The following is a 16,064-nucleotide window of genomic DNA, read 5'->3' as shown; positions in this document are numbered from 1 at the left end:
AAGCTTGGCTAGAATTTTTTCACAGCTTTTTTAGTGCATAGAAGAGAGCTTCCATATGTATTAATTAATTCATTCAACAAATATGTGAGTGTCCACTATGTGCCAGGCGCTGTTACAGTTGTTAGGGATATGTGAAGAAAGCACACAGAACTCCGTCCTTTGTGGAACTTAGTGAGCACAGGCCAGGATTAACCAGCTATCAGTCCCACTAGTTATTGACAAACCTGTTCCTTTTCCTAATTCCCTTCCACTTATTTTACTTTCTTTTGGAATTTTGCTTTTGGTAATAATGACATTGCTCTTATTAATCATCACTGTAACTTTTAAAAATATATATGTTTTTGTTGATTTTTAGAGAGAGAGAAAGGGAGAGAGGGAGAGAGAGATAGAAACATTGATGAGAGAGAAACATCAATCGGCTGCCTTCTGCACGCCCCTTACAGGGGATGGAGCCCATGAGACTTTAATGTCAAAGCTCTTGGTTCTTTCATTAGATAATGTTTTTTTTTACTTGCAATATTTCTAATGTGCCTCTGCAACATAGTTTTTGAATTGAAGTTTTGAATTAAAAAGCTGTCTTCCCAGAGTGGAAGAGATAAGGATGGAGGATGTTTGTGAATTAGGTTGAATCTCTCCTTGAGAAAAAAAAATGTCGTTTTTGATCTAAGGACAATGAACAACTTTCCCTTTCATGGTCTGTGTTAGTGCAAAACTTTTGTTTGATGTAATTAAGCCTTCCCTCCCCACCATTATAGTGATGAACCTGCTTCCTAATCCATGGTAGGACTTGGTAAATGTTTGCTGTTAAAAAAAAAAAAAATCCTTTCAGCCTTAACCAGGGGACAAACTAGAAATGACAGAGTAGTAGAATGGAGACTCTACAACGCTTTCCTATGGAATGCTGTTGAATGGTCCTGGTACCATGCAAGATTTGTTGATTTGTTGCAGGTCTTTTGCAATATCACCCAAAGTTGAGCAAGACTTGTAAAAAGAAGTAAAGAAAATAGTTTATTTCATTTCAGAGTTTGGAAGCCCTGGCTTATGGGGATGAGCTAAAATAAAGATATACTAAGTAAATGCAGTGAAAGGTTATTTTGGTAATTAGAGGAAATTCCATTTTTGTTTGTGGAGAGACTCTGGAGAGCAAATTAGAGAGAGGGTGAAACTGACTTTGGCGACACAGCAGAGCCAGGCAAACTCAGGGACATATATGCTATATATGTAGGTATTTCCAAATATTGTTTTCAGTTGTGCAGATGCAAATCATTTCAATGTTAGAGCAGCTCAGTTCATTACTGTTACTGGAAAAACGAGTTAAACCAAGCACATGGCCTACTGAGTCAACAATGTCATTTTAGCATAAGGAGGCACAGAACATTAAGTGAGTTATTCCAAGGCCTGTGGTTTTCCTCCAGCTGAGCAAAGACAGCTGTTGTTCAGAAGTGGGGCTTAAATGCAAAAAAAGAAGTTGCCCATTTCCTTTCGTTCTCAATTATAGCCACTTTGTTTTCTTTTTGCTTGAGACTTTTCAAAAATCCTTTTTCTCCTTAGATTTCTGGCATCAGATTTTTTGAATTGGAGGGCATACTATTATTATCAACCGATTGTTGTTTAAAACTTTATTTTGAATGCATCCACCAGTTCATGGACCAGGGCTGTATAGGACACCAGATATTCTTTTAAAAGTGTCCTAAGGAAACAGAAAAGTAATCACTTTTATCATGTCATCATTTTCTACAGTTCTTTAGTGGTGTGGATACGAAGTAAGGTGGGATTTTATGGGCCATTATGCCAAACTGTAGTGATGAAACTTATCCTTTTGACTTTGGAAGCCGAGAGTCTGGTGTTCTCAGCCTTGTGGAAAAATAGTGCTGTGAGCTGTCTGAGGTTTCCTCAAGCGGGAGCCAATATTATTAAGGGTATGTGCCTGGATAGTTATTTCTTGGTTTGGGAAGATGAATTTTTGTCTTTTTCCTTCTCTTAGTTGACTCCTTTAACTGGAGAGAAACAAACCAGATGAAGAAAATGTTCTATCTCTTCTGGCATTTTTGGTTTACCACATGAGTTATTACCCGCCTTCTCTGAATAGCAGGCCACACGTTTCCTGTTCAGTGGTTCAGTTTTCACCAACTTAACTGCAAATGTGTTCTTTGAAGAATTTGTTTCTTATCAATTAAATTACGTATGCTTTATCAAATAGTGATGGGTTGCTTATTTCTAATACGGTTACCATTCTTAAGAGTAAAATCTTGTCAAGATGAGGTGTGATCATTATTACGCTCCAGTTCCATAATTTCCTTGCTTCTGCCATGCTGTTCTGTTATTGAGAAGAAATGGTATCTAGTTACAGTTTTACAAAGGAAGCACGCTATACAATTTCACCCATTCTCTTACCTCACAGGGTAGTTTGTTTTTGTGTTTTTCCTGAGAAATAATACATAGCAGTAGACTGAATCCTAGAGTTGGCAAGTTTTCAAAAGTGGGCTTCTTTGTTGTGGAGGTAGGACGGATCCTGATGAATGGATGTCAGTCCTTATTAGGGCATGTTTGTGAAGAGTGGCCCTGAAATGCAGCAGTGGTGGCCCCTCCAGTCCTGGGAACTCAGTCTTGGGTTTGTTTTTAACAAGCATGTGCTCATTAGCTGATCTTTGGTGTGTGTTTTATGTTCATAGCTAGTATGTGGGTGCTTATCTACACAAGAATGTTATAGTCACAAATGTATACTATGGAGGTCTGCAAAGTCTGGGTGGATATCAGGTTTCTAACTGCATCTCAACAGATGTATTGAGTGAAAGGATGCTAGATAGTGGGTAAAGATTTGTGGTCTAGGCCTGGTTTGGCCATCTTGACTTGAATGACGTTGGGTGGGTCCTTTATTTCTTTAAGTTGTAGTTGCCTCTTCTGTAAGACGGTGCTAATACCAATTCACATGCCCCACAGGGTTGTTGTGGGGATCAGATGAGAGTGTCTGAAAATGTTTGTAAATTATTAAGGAACTTTTATTATAGCATAGTCGTTTGCTAGTTGACGTGGGTTCATTCAGACTTCTCAGGGCTGAGAAATCAAGGGTTGTGAGCCAACTTTCTGATTTGTTTGGCCAAAGTATCACAGTGGACTTAGAATACTTGTAGGTTTGAGCTGGGAACATGGATGGAAATCAGCTAAAAATCCCTGCCCACTAGAAGCTGGGATGTTACTCCCAAACGCATGTTACCAAGTCAGCACCAGCTCTGTTTTTAGGTAGGGTAGGTACTTGTCACTCTTATTTTACTGGAAGGACAATGACCAGCCATCTAATTTAGGACATGACTGACTAGTTACTGAAATTCACATCATTAGAGTTATGCCTTGAGGGTAAAGTATTGTGTCTTTGGAAGGATGCTGATTTGGGGTTATTTTCTGTGGCGATGGAAGGGAGGGTCACTGCGCTCAAATTTATAAACTTGTCTTAACATTATAAAGCCAGGTTATATTGAGGGGGGGATACTTGATTCATTTGACATTTTTAATGTAAAACTTAGAGCTTTGGAGATTTTCTATGGTAACTTATATTTAGGTCCAAAGCCAAAGTCATTACAATGCCTTGGTTTTAATATTTTCGATGAGGTAATGTGTGCTTTGCTGGGAGGAGGAGAAATGTTATTTAATCACTAGCACTGCACTAATAACCACATTCATGAAGTCCTTTGTCCCTTTGCTTGAACTGAGGGTTACTTGCTTTAATACTGATTTTCCAAAGGACTTAATCCTGTTAATGTGATGAGGTGATAGTGAGAAGGACATTCCCACTGGGCCTGAGTGGTATAACTGGTAAAACTCCCTTTGCAAATCCCTCTTGTTTAACACTCCCATGTCCCCCAAAGTGAAATGAATTTTTATTGAGGAGAGTATTTTTAAGAGTGGTAAACAAAGAGATTAAGTTATCTCCTCTACCAGGTCATTGTGATCTTAGAAAGCTAGAATAAACTATCATTTTGCAGATTTTATTTTAGTCTTCTTTTGTGGGAAATTAAGGAGTTGTTTATGTTCTTTTGGAGGGAGATAGAAAACGACTGACCTGCTCCTTCAACAGTTTGTCTTGGCAAACATTTTGCAAGCATTCACCATGTGCCTGGCATCCTAGTGGGTTGAAGGTAGGTGGAGCAGACATTGCATATGTGTTGCCCAGTCCAGATCTGTCTTTTGCTGGAACTCCCTTGGGCTGCCAGGCAAGAGGAGTGGCAATAAAGCAAATGTGGGGTGTGGGCCAGGGCATCTGCGTGTGTTTTTTTTAATTCCTCTAGGAATTTATGACTTACTTATGAAAGTTGGGGAAGCACTGGGCGCCAGAAAGTCAACACCTCTTACAGGATTTACTCTCCCAATTTTTTTTAAAATATATATTTTATTGATTTTTTTACAGAGAAGAAGGGAGAGGGAATAGAGAGTTAGAAACATCAATGAGAGAGAAACATCGATCAGCTGCCTCCTGCACACCCCCTACTGGGGATGTGCCCGCAACCAAGGTACATGCCCTTGACCAGAATCGAACCCGGGACCTTTCAGTCCCCAGGCTGACGCTCTATCCACTGAGCCAAACCAGTCAGGGCTCTCCCAATTTTTAATTTAATATATTACAGTTTAGGTCATTTCTTTAGCTCTTTCTGAGAACTCTAGACTGAAGCTGAAACAAGAGAAGTCTTTTGGCCTCTCTAGACCCAAAAGCAAGCAAGCAAACAAACAAACAACTCCACCCACAACTTTTGTCAAAGATATGTGCCTTTTAGGTTTGTTGAATCAGGTTTTGTTACAAATGGAGAAACCTAGATCTCCCATGTTTGAAGACACAAACATGGAAAGTTTTAGTTCCGGTATGGTCGTTGATTGGTGTACCAATCTTCTGTCTTCGCTGCCTTTGTTTGCTCTTCCAACAATTGAATGAGCAAGAATGGACATGAGCATTTGCAAACCAGGTCTTTAACTGTCTGTTAGTGTGCTGGGCTATTTTTAAACTGGCTCTTACAACTTCACAGAAATCTACATAGTACTGGAGATAAATTCTTGCTTACACTTACAGTCAACAAAGAATATGAGTAGTTGAAAGGTTCATAGAATTGGAGGACTGGAGTATTTAAGAGGAATCAATTGAGCATTGAAATTATGAACTCTTCATCAACTATCTTTAAGTGTACATTATTTTTTTCTATTGACCGTGAGGCCCAAGTTATCTTGGTGTGAATTGGCATTGATTTGTGTTTAAAGAAACAAAAAAAGCAGCAATTAAAACAGAACTAAATAAAAATTGAAGTTTGGGGCTATCTTTCATGTGGTTTTTTTCTCTTCTCAATATTTAATAAAGATTTAATATTTCCCTGCTATCTTCTTTTCTGTTCCAAGTTTGTTGCCCCAGGCATGTTCCTTGGACATGGGAACAGTATGCATTGACCATTTGCAGATTTAGATATTTTCTTTGCAATGCTGGTTTCTGTGCTTATCTGGAATATTCTAGGTATGAGCCAAGGGTTTGTAGGACCTTTTGAGCTCTTGGGTTTGCACAGTTCTCAGTGATGTGTGCAGGAATTTGGAGTTGGATATTGCCCTCAGGTGAATAGGGTTAGTTTTTGACTGAAGGTGAAGAACCTCTGTGACCCAGATAATAATATAGAAATAACCCAAATGTTAAGACCTTATCTTCTGCAAACCATGACTTCAGAACAGTTAGCTCTACATGTAGTGGGACCTTATTTAGGACTCAGACTCTGAACATCCATTAGCACAGTACATTGATTATGGTGTTCTGTTGACTCAATTCTTGGTAGCTTTCATTGCTACCAACCAGGGTTTTGTTTTGTTTTTTAAAGGCTGTAGAGAAGAATGCCTATGGGGAAATCTGAGTCTGTTCTCTGGATTTCCCCCATTTGGTTTTGGGAAGTCTCTATGATTTTATATAATAACATATAACAATCTTAGGTTTTTCCATTTTCATTTTTAACATAATTTTGTCTTTTTCTTTTGTGGGGGGTCTACTCTAAATTGACAAACAATAGTAATTGTCTACTCCATTTAAAAAGCATTCTAAACAATTTAAGCTAAAAGAACACTTTGTTTCTTTTGGGTGGGTATCAAGAAGATTATATATATTTATAAAATTCTTTTCCAGCAAGGGTACTTAAAAGCATATATTTAAAATTAAGGGATTTTAAAAAAATGAAGTCGTTCTTAACAAAATGGTCTTTTAAAAGCTTTAAAAAGGGAGCATTTACTAGAAGCACAGGAAATTGGTGACAGGCAGAGTTTGTCTCTGATAACAGACCAGATATAGGTTATAGATCAGAGCAGATAATAGATATAAGATAAGACAATGGAACAACACCTCGGGTTGGCCTTTTTTGACCACCAAGCAGTGCATAAATATAGATAGCCTTTTGTGTAGAGAATAATTCAATGTGTAGATATGATATAGCTTCTTCCCCTCTGTTGGGTTTTATCACACCATGTAGGCCCTGTCATTATTTTGGTCCGTGCCATTTTACACATGGTTAGATACGTACAGCGGAGAAATGCATTGAGACTGTTTTGGGTCACACTGGTGCATCCTGTTCTATGGATGTGTATCAGTGATTCTCCTCATGGGGAAATGGTATGGTACAGTGAAAACATACTATCCTAGCTTACTAGTCACTTGGAATTTTTATTGCTGTGTTTTCTGCATTTGCCATTTAGATGTAAATTATTTTGGCTCCCATTCAATTCATTTTAATAAATTCTTAACATAATACACATGGCCTAAGATTCAAGGGGAAGGGTGGGGGCGGGTGTGTCTTCCTTCATGCAAATTTTAAGAGGAATGTCCAAAGATGTTTTAGTTTTGTGAAGATTAGAAAAGTATAGTTCCACTCTTAACTTTATATCCAGGATATTTGCACCATTTTATCTTTTCTCATTTCACTTTCTACTCTTACTCAAAATTAAACCAGAATTAGGCACAGTCACATTTGGGTATCCCTGTGCTTATTAAAATTGGAGTCTTAGAACGTATCAAACACATAAACTGATTGTTGAGTTTGTTAATAGGTTTGTCTTAGTTACGGAGAGTTAGTTCATTGAATATCTTATGAGTGTTGAGTATACCTGCTGTGGTCCAGACACTAACCACAAAGGTCCTGGGGGACACAAAGATGAACCAATCATGTCTCTGCCTTTAGGGAATTTGCACAGATGTGGGCAAGAGACATGGTAAGTCAGCACTTATAGCACATCTGCCTAGGATGTAGTGAGGGAACAGTGGAGGACCATCTGAATCAGACTGGCGGAACTTGCAGGGCTTCTTAAGCAATGTAGTTGCTTTATCTATGGTTTGAAATATAAGTAGAAGTTAGCAAGGTGGAGTACAAAGGAAGAGAGGGGCAGAATTTTCCAGGTGGAAGGATGTACATGTGTGTAGAGGTGATCATGAACAAATTGGCCACATCAGATTTATAAGTATATGTGGATTTTTTCAAATCTTGAATTTCATATAGAAGAACTAAAATTAAAATCCATTTTCATCCCTTAAAATGAGAAATTAAAATTTAGCTCACAAATAAATTAAAATTTTCTGCAGCCTTTAAGAAGACATAAAAATAAAAAACAAAAAACAGTGCATAGTATATGTCAATATAGCACAGCAAATATTGGTGGATTTTGTTTTCTGAAATCCAATATTATAAAATATGACAAAATTGGAATTTTTAAAATCAAAGATTATTCTAGATTCATCAGCTCACTGGGAGGAACTCACTAGGATGATCTTTATGAAACAAAAATTCTATTAGTGATATCAAAAATACCCTTATGTTATTATAACTTCACTTTTTGTTGGTTATATTTTCTTAAATCAAGGCATACCTATTTTTGAAAAGTAGTAATATTTTGCTATGAACCCTATAGGCCAAGTCTTAATAATTTCGGTGGGTCTGGTATCAGCATCTCTTAAGTAGGAAACACATTTTCTGTTAGATGATATCTCGAAAGGGCACAGAAGCCCTTGGAACATTATCAGAAAAACGAAATTGGTATCTCCCTTGTTGCATTTACTTGCCTTTTAATCAAGATGAATTTCAAGGAGGAAGACAGATGTTTCTTCATTTTGTTTTTATTTAAATGTACCACTTGGGATTTGAGGCTTCTGCACTTCTTCTGTTTGTTTGTATTTTTTTTTCATGGCTTGATCCCAAAAAAATGGAATAAAAATTTAGTGAAAGCTTTGCTGTTTGAAATTGCAGGGCTCTGTAAGAGTTACTGCAAATCCCTGAGGTCTCCCTGTCTGCACTCAATTCTCCTATTTTTGTTAATAATGCAAGCAGTCATTTTAGAGAACGGTGCTTTGTTAATTTTCCTGAGCCTCTTCCAGACACCATGTGCCTGAAGCAATAGCAGCCAGCCACAGCCAAAGTCCCAGGGTATCTACTCAGACATCATCTTTCTCAAATGCTGCTACTTGAAATTTGCATAACGTCGAAGAGAAAATTAAAAGGGCCCTGTACACCTCCTCTTCACATATTTCAGGAAGCCCAACCATTCAAGGCATTAACATGTCTTTGGGTGAGCCGTGGAAATGAGCACGGATACCACACTGCAGTCAGAGGGAGGAGGGTATGAAAAAAATCATGTAAGATAGACAGCAGACAGGCCCATTTGAAGAGGCTACAAAGCAACAAGTAATACCAATTTAGCATGACGACATGTTAATACAGCAAGTCAAACACATGGAAGGCTGCTCAGATTACACCTGCTGGGCTGCAGACTTAATTACTCATGTTGGAGATTCCTTAAACAAAGGGAGGCTTTTAAACCAGTGGTATGTGCCTGGCACGATACTGAAAAGCCCTGGAAAACCTAGGTAAAGGCCTAGAGAACATTTTAGGATGATTCCATCAAGTTTGGACACCTTGGGCCTGTCTCTAAATGGGCAAATTCCTGAGGCATTGGAACTGATTAAAATCAGTGACAGCTTATTCTGTTGTTTACAGTTGTGTTTACAGGCAAACCTTGGAGATACTGTGGGCTTGGTTCCAGACCACTGCAATAAAGTGAGCGGTAATCGTTTTGCTGGTGAAGGTGCTCACCTGTATACACAATGGAGGCTGATGAAATGGAATAAATACTTGCACCTTGTCTGGACTGAGTTACACTTGGTACTAAACAACAAGCGTTCAGTTCTTAAATGTTCTTTTTGGAGTGATTCTGAGATTGATACTAAGAGGATCTGCTAAAGGACTAGAATAGAAGTGATTTTTATTTTGTTTGTATTAGAGTCCTTTGAGAAGGTCACAGCCCCTCTGTCCCTACTCCTCACTTCCCTCCATTCGATTGTGTAGACTACGAGGATAAGAATTGCTTTATTCCTGTTTGATTTCCATGCAATGCCTAGTTGAGGGCCATGCTCACAGTAGTTGTCCAACAAATACTAATAGAACTGTATGAAAATTGAATGGCATTTTTGCTCATATATAATTTATTTTACCTTTAGCAAATCACTTCCTATGTCTACAGTGCCATACCTTTTTTTTTTTTTCTTTTAAGAGCAGTGACCTCAGGTTTTTTTGCAGTAGTTTGTCTGCTACTGATGGCAACTGGGAAGAATTTATTCCACTTATTGATATGATATCCTGAATTGCCTAGGGCTCTTCTATTTTTCCTGATTCCTCCCTTTGTTTAAACTGGGGTTGGATTGCTGTAACGGGTTTCCCTAAAGATGCCATTTACCGTGCAACCAAGAATTGAAGTACCTATTATAAGAGCCAGGCTTTTTTGAGCTCTTATTATGTACCAGGCATTGTTTTATGCTCTTTAATGTACGGTATTAATTCAATTAATGCGAAACCAGAGCTCTGAGAGATTATTTTACAGATGAAGAAACTGAAGCACAAAGAGGATCCAGAGGTAAGTAGTAGTAAATGGTGGAGCTAGAATTCAAACCCAGATCCCAATTTCAGTAGCTGTGCTTTCAGCCACTAAACTACATTGCCTCACGTCTCCAGAAAAGAAGAAATGTTTTCTATCCTCTAGGTTCGCAAAAGTGAAAAAGCAGAAGATTGTAAAGAATTAAATGCTAAGTTCTGAGTGTTATAGGAGTAGGTTTTAGGCTACGAGGACCAGAACCTGCAAGAGGAGGCCTTGTGGGTGAGGCCGGGGTGACTGGGCTTCAGAGGAATGAGTAAAATTTCGATAATAAAGGGGAAGTAGCAAGCAGAGGAAGCTGAGACACACGTGGAAGCATGGAATTGACTTCAATGGTGTTCAAGGAAGAGACAGCACTCAGTGGTGGGACTCATACCGGACAGGAAAGGTAGCCTGCCATCTTGTAGGTGAGCATGAGGGTTTAGACTAGAAGTAAGAAATGGCTTATCCCTGGAAGAAAAAAAAAAGTCTTAGCTTGGCACTGTGTGAAGGTCCTGCCTAGACCTCCCAGCTGGTCTCCTGAAGCCAAAATGAGAGTAAATTCTGAGAATTAAGAACTGAAAGTCATTGTGGATTAGAGCAGCGATTTTCAACTAGTGTGCCATGGCACACGGGTGTGCCCCAAGATTTTTTAAAACAGGCAATCCTTGACTGTGTAGTCAGGGGGCACTGACCTCTTTTCCCTTAGATCAGGGGTCCTCAAACTTTTTAAACAGGGGGCCAGTTCACTGTCCCTCAGACCGTTGGAGGGCCGGACTATAGTTAAAAAAAGACAAAACTATGAACAAATTCCTATGCACACTGTACATATCTTATTTTGAAGTAAAAAAACAAAACGGGAACAAATACAATATTTGTATTTGCATGTGGCCCGCGGGCCGTAGTTTGAGGACCCCTGCCTTAGATTGTCAAATAAAAAAAAATGACAACCGCCAATACAACAATAGCCGTCCAGTGTGAATGAATCAAAATTATACCCTATTTTTTGGGTCAGATCAGCAGAATCTATATCTTTTTGGTGTGCCACAGAATTTTAGCAATTAGCTTATGTGTGCCATGAGATGAAAAAGTTTAAAATCGCTGGATTAGAGAGTGGTGGAGTGACGCGCTGCAAGTGGTGCTTCTGGGAGGTTAGATGCAATTGGAATGAAATCTACCATTTGCGGGGAGCTGAGAAAATGGATATCTTCAGCATAGTCTAAAAAGGGATGACTTGAATAAGCTCGGATCAAAAAGAAAAAAAAAGGTTGATCTCTGGAACACTGTATAATCTTGACTTTTTTCTTTAAAAAAATATTTTTATTGATATCAGAGAGGAAGGGAGAGGGAGAGATAGAAACATCAATGATGACAGAGAATCATGGATCAGTTGCCTTCTGCACACCCTCTACTGGGGATCGAGCCCGTAACCCGGGCAGGTGCCCTGACTGGGGATTTAACTGTCACCTCCTGGTTCATAGGTTGATGCTCAACCACTGAGCCACACCAGTTGAGCTAATCTTGACTTTTTTCAAACCCAAGTCTGATTGTGTCATTTTCCTTGCTTAAAGCAACCCAGTAGTTTATCCTCACCTTAGAGGAGAATCCGTGATCTAACTCCTACCTGCTTCCCTGGCCTGTCTCCTGCTACTTCTACCTCCTTTACAATCTGTAGGCATATGAACCTGGAATAGCAGACTCATTCTCCTCTCAAGGATGTACCCTTGCTGTTTCCTCTCCCAGGGGTTACTCTTTCTCCATATTTCAGTGATTCTTGCTCATTTAAACCTTAGCTTAAAGATACCTCCTCACACAGGCCTTTCCTGTGTCCCATGCACCCAGCCTCTGTGATTACTTTGTATCTGGTAACTGCTTCCAACAGAATCTGTCACCACTGTCTGAAATGACTTTGCTTAGTTATCCATTTATTAGCTGTCTTTCCCTAATAGAATTCTGTTAGCCGTGGCATCCCTGACATCAGGGCCTGTACCTTACATCATAGATGCTCTGTTATGTTCTGAATATTAGAAGACTAGTCCCCAAAATGCTGCCCAGAAAATGCGTGAAACTTGGAAATTGGCTTCTAGATTTTATATCATGTTGCCCTGTGATGGAGTGAAGAAATGAAAATCTACTGCTCCTCCTTGTTTTTGCCTCTTGTGGGGGAGGGGGTGGGCATGCATGTGCGCGCACACACACACACACACACACACACACTATGTGATTGATTTCAGTCAGCCAGTATTTATTGCACGACTGCCATTTATGGCTTAAGATGAACATTTGGGGGGAAGTTACTCTTTTTGTGAATGACTAGTTTCTCTGAGTCTATTAAAACATTAATTTAAACATCAGTTCTCCAACAGTGGAATAATTGAGCATTTTGGTTTTTTACCCTACAAATAGAAAGCTGCTTTCAATTTTATTGGTAAATGTATATGCTTTACATGGGGGGGGAAAGTAAATTGAATTTTAAAATGAGGTCTTTCCCAGTTACTGTCATGGTTTTGAGTTATCAGAGTGTTAACTTCTCTTTGTGTAGCAAATAATTACAGTATTCATTTAGAAATAGCCCGCAGGCAAAGTCATGAGTCTGAAATTTTACTTTATTTTTCCTTAGTAGATTCAGGCAATGTGTTCTCATCTGGATCATCCCAGACCTCCAGTGGATTATGTCATCTTAGGGGAGTCCTTAAAGTGGACACTCTTTTGAGTACAGTTGCTCTCAAAGTGTTCCTCGGACCCATAGCATCAGCATCACCTGGGAACTGGCTAGGAATGCTAATCCCCAGGCCCCCTCTACACCCACCAAGTCACCATCTGAGGGGGTGGGGTCCCTCACACCCTCCAAATGATTCCGCTGCACACTAAAGTTTGAGAAACGTGGCTTAGTAAATGTTAAAAGTTTTAGGTAGCATGACCCTACAGATTAGCCCGGTGCCATTAATTATTAGCCCTGTAAGCCCACCCCCTTTTTGGTTATGGAATTTGATTGGCTCACTAAGGCTAGGCTGTTAAGTTATTTGATAGATTGATTACCACATATTGACTTTGTGTTGTTTGTATTTCTCTGAACCTGTCACTGTATTGATTTGCCAGGATGCTTAATAGGGACAGGCTGTGATTTATATTTATTTATTTATTTATTTATTTATTTTTTGCACCCATGGCTTTCTGAGTCATGGGCCACTGGGTCCTCATGCCTTTCTGGACAGTTTCTCCAGGTACTAGGCATGCCACTCACATGCTTTTAAGGAGGGAGGTGTCACTGTTGGATCACATGGGACCTTCAGGAGCATTTAGTTCAGCCTAGATCGGATTGCAGGTAGGAAATGAGCCTGCATGAGGTTGTGCTTTGCCTGTAGTAAGTAGCACAGCTAGTGAGTGGTAGAGGCAGGATTTCAGTCTCCTGACTCCCTCCCTGCATCAGGATCCCTGCAGGGGGAGGACAAAGTTGTAGTTTGCGCTCTGCCTGGGGGACATTTCTTTCCTACTGTGAGGTTTTCTTCTTTTATTTAAAGAAAAAAAAAAACAAATAGTAAAAAGTCAGGAAGTTCTCATTGAAACTAATAAAAGTGTCCAAAGCGAATGAAAAAAAACCAGTTTGAGAACTTTGGTATGGAGGAAATAACCTGACATTAACTGTTTTAATTATAGTTGTTGCATTGGGCTTATCAGTGTGGGAAGAGAGAGCATTCGAGCCCTACAGGGAAGTGGGATATAGACAACAAGATGACCCTTTTCCTGAATCTGCCTGTTCAGGCTGCTGCCTAGGGACGGCTTGTGTGATCCCAGCAGCGGTCATGGAGAGGGGCTGGACTCAGTAAGAGATCTAGGTCCCAGGCCCAGCACTGCCAACTAGTGGTGTGATGCCTTGTGAGGAGGTCACTGTACCTTCTCGGCCTTCACTTTCTAGTAAATGGGTATAATAATGCCTATCCTGCCCATCCCGAGAAGGAATATGCCAGATAGTGGGAAGCAGTGGATCACTGCAGGGAAGAGCACAAACTCTCGTGGGACCCAGAGTTTCCAGGTTCAAATTCTGGGTCTTTCATTAACCGGTGTGATGATAGGCAGGTTACTTATCCTTTCTATGAAATGAAATTAACGACTTCACACTGTTACTGGCATTAGAATTCTTGGGTTCCCCAAGATAGGAATTGAGAGGAAACCCCAGAAAAATTTCCAGACAGATTTTATTAAGCTTATGCTGGAGCACAAGGGAGTCAGCACAGAGAAAGGAAGGCCCTCTGAAGTGGCTCAGGGTCTGGCTCTGCATGGCTGCTTTTGCAAAGGGGGCTTGCGCAAAAAGGCCGGCTTGCGCAAAGAGGCAGCCTTGTCAGGGGTTTGGGGAGTGGAATTTTTCATGTCAGGGCAGGGTTACTTTCTCCTCCTGTTGGGTTGCTGGGCAACTGTCTCTGTACCTGCACTATGAGGCAAGATGGTGGTGTTACTCATTGCTGCTGCCCCAGGAAGGTCGGGTAGCGGCCAGACCTTGATCAGCTTCGCATGTGGGTCAGTAGATTAAGCAGGCATTCAGAAGGGCGATAAAATCAGCTACCTCTTGGAGGGGTGGTGACGTCCTTGCGTTCCTTCCAGCCACCTGGTCTCATCTTGGCTTCCTAGCCACCTGGTATTTTCTATTCCAGGGCCCAAGTCCCTATACTGTCTCAATAGGCCTGTAGGGATGATTGAATTTGTCTATATAAGGTGCTTAGGACAATGCCTGCTGTTTAGTAAGCGCTATGTGTTAGCTGCTATTGTTATTACTGTTTTTAAGTATTATTTTAAGAGATGAGATTTCTGTAAACATGTTCTCAAATAGTTCCATCACTTGATAAGAGAACTGGGCAAATACAGGGATCTTCTGCAGTAACCGTTAATGGAGGAGTTTTTCTAACATCAGCCTGTGCCTGGGCCTTGCTGGGAAAAGAAGTGGTTTCGATGCCCAGGACGGGCAGGCCTAGAGCCTCTGATATTGCAGTTTAGTCAAAGAGTGGTGTGGCTAGAAACTCAAACTGGAGACTTCTCAGTTTTGTTTTCAGGTATTTATACATGAGCCATCCCAGGAGATGGAAATCTTAATAATCTTCCAGAAAAAAAGTTCATGAACTTTGATTTTTGACTAGGTTTCTTTCTGTCTTGCCTTTTCAGTTATTAGAATTATAATATTTTGTTGATGAAAATTCCAACTCTGAAAGCTAAACAATCAAGGGATTGTCATGATGTAGCAAGTGAGTGACAGACTTTGGATAGCTTTCCTCCTCTTTTGGCTTAAATCAGGAAACATTCTACTTTCACTGTTTATTTCTGAGTAGCCTGTTTTGGGGAGGGATTAGGGTGGTGAAGTGCCTTTTTGTTGCCTCGTAAAGGGACCGGGGTTCAAGAATTTGAGAATTATTTTATCTGTATGTATAAATGAACTTTTTCATTTTCCTTACTTTGATCTCCTTCCTCTTCCTCTACAGTCTTTATTCATGATCTGTTCCCCTTAAAGTTAGAGATTATGTTTTATATATTTCTCTATGTATTCCATTTCTCCTTTTCCCCCTGGATCTTAACATAATGCCTGGTATCATACTAGGCTCTCAGCTACAGTTTGTTGAATGAATATTGTTGATGTGTCTCATTACTTCTTCAAGCGACCTTTTCTAAAGTCTCACCTGAAGGCTTAAGTAGTTAATATGGTGGTGACCTAGTATCTACCCTGGTCTTCCTAAATACGTATTGATGAATCTTTCATTACTCACCTGAAGTGTCCAAATCCCAAGATGCTCATGGCCTGTCATGAGTATTATAGTTTGGATTGCCCTGGTATCATTGGGCGATACTAATCTAGGGAAATCCAGGCACAGATAATTAAAAGCATCATTCAAGACCACAAAACAGTTATTGTGGGAAGAGACACTGACCCCAGAAGCCAAAAGAAAAAAACAACAACTGATTAACACTCTAAAAGGAAACCCAGATCAGGCTGGATATGGGAACGAATGTTGACTTAGATTGGATAACATTTCTTTGATGTCTGAGGGTTATGATTAGTGACTTATTGCTAATGTGTGTTTGTTTTTATTTTTAGCTTTGCAATGTCGGGACGGCATTGAGCTCTGTGTTAATGATGGAGTATGTGTTACCTACCACAATGGCACAGGATACTGCAAGTA

At 39.9% G+C, this 16,064-nt stretch overlaps 1 protein-coding gene across 3 annotated transcripts in view; it reads left to right on the top strand.

Annotated features, from left to right (window-relative positions):
• Positions 1-16,064, top strand: part of NOTCH2 (notch receptor 2) — a 131,157-nt gene that overhangs the window by 21,546 nt on the left and 93,547 nt on the right. For all 3 annotated transcript variants that reach the window (XR_009449787.1, XM_059673550.1, XM_059673551.1), the window contains exon 2: positions 15,980-16,061. Coding sequence is in view for 2 of the 3 variants with exons in the window: in XM_059673550.1 (XP_059529533.1) it covers positions 15,980-16,061 (82 nt within the window). In the remaining variant the exon portion in view is untranslated. The remainder of the gene's footprint in view (positions 1-15,979; positions 16,062-16,064) is intronic.

The sequence above is a fragment of the Myotis daubentonii genome, chromosome 18 (genome assembly GCF_963259705.1).
Source record: "Myotis daubentonii chromosome 18, mMyoDau2.1, whole genome shotgun sequence".
NCBI classification, from domain to species: Eukaryota; Metazoa; Chordata; class Mammalia; order Chiroptera; family Vespertilionidae; genus Myotis; species Myotis daubentonii.
The sequence above is the reverse complement of the archived record's forward strand: the minus strand, read 5'-3'. Positions and strand labels throughout refer to the sequence as shown.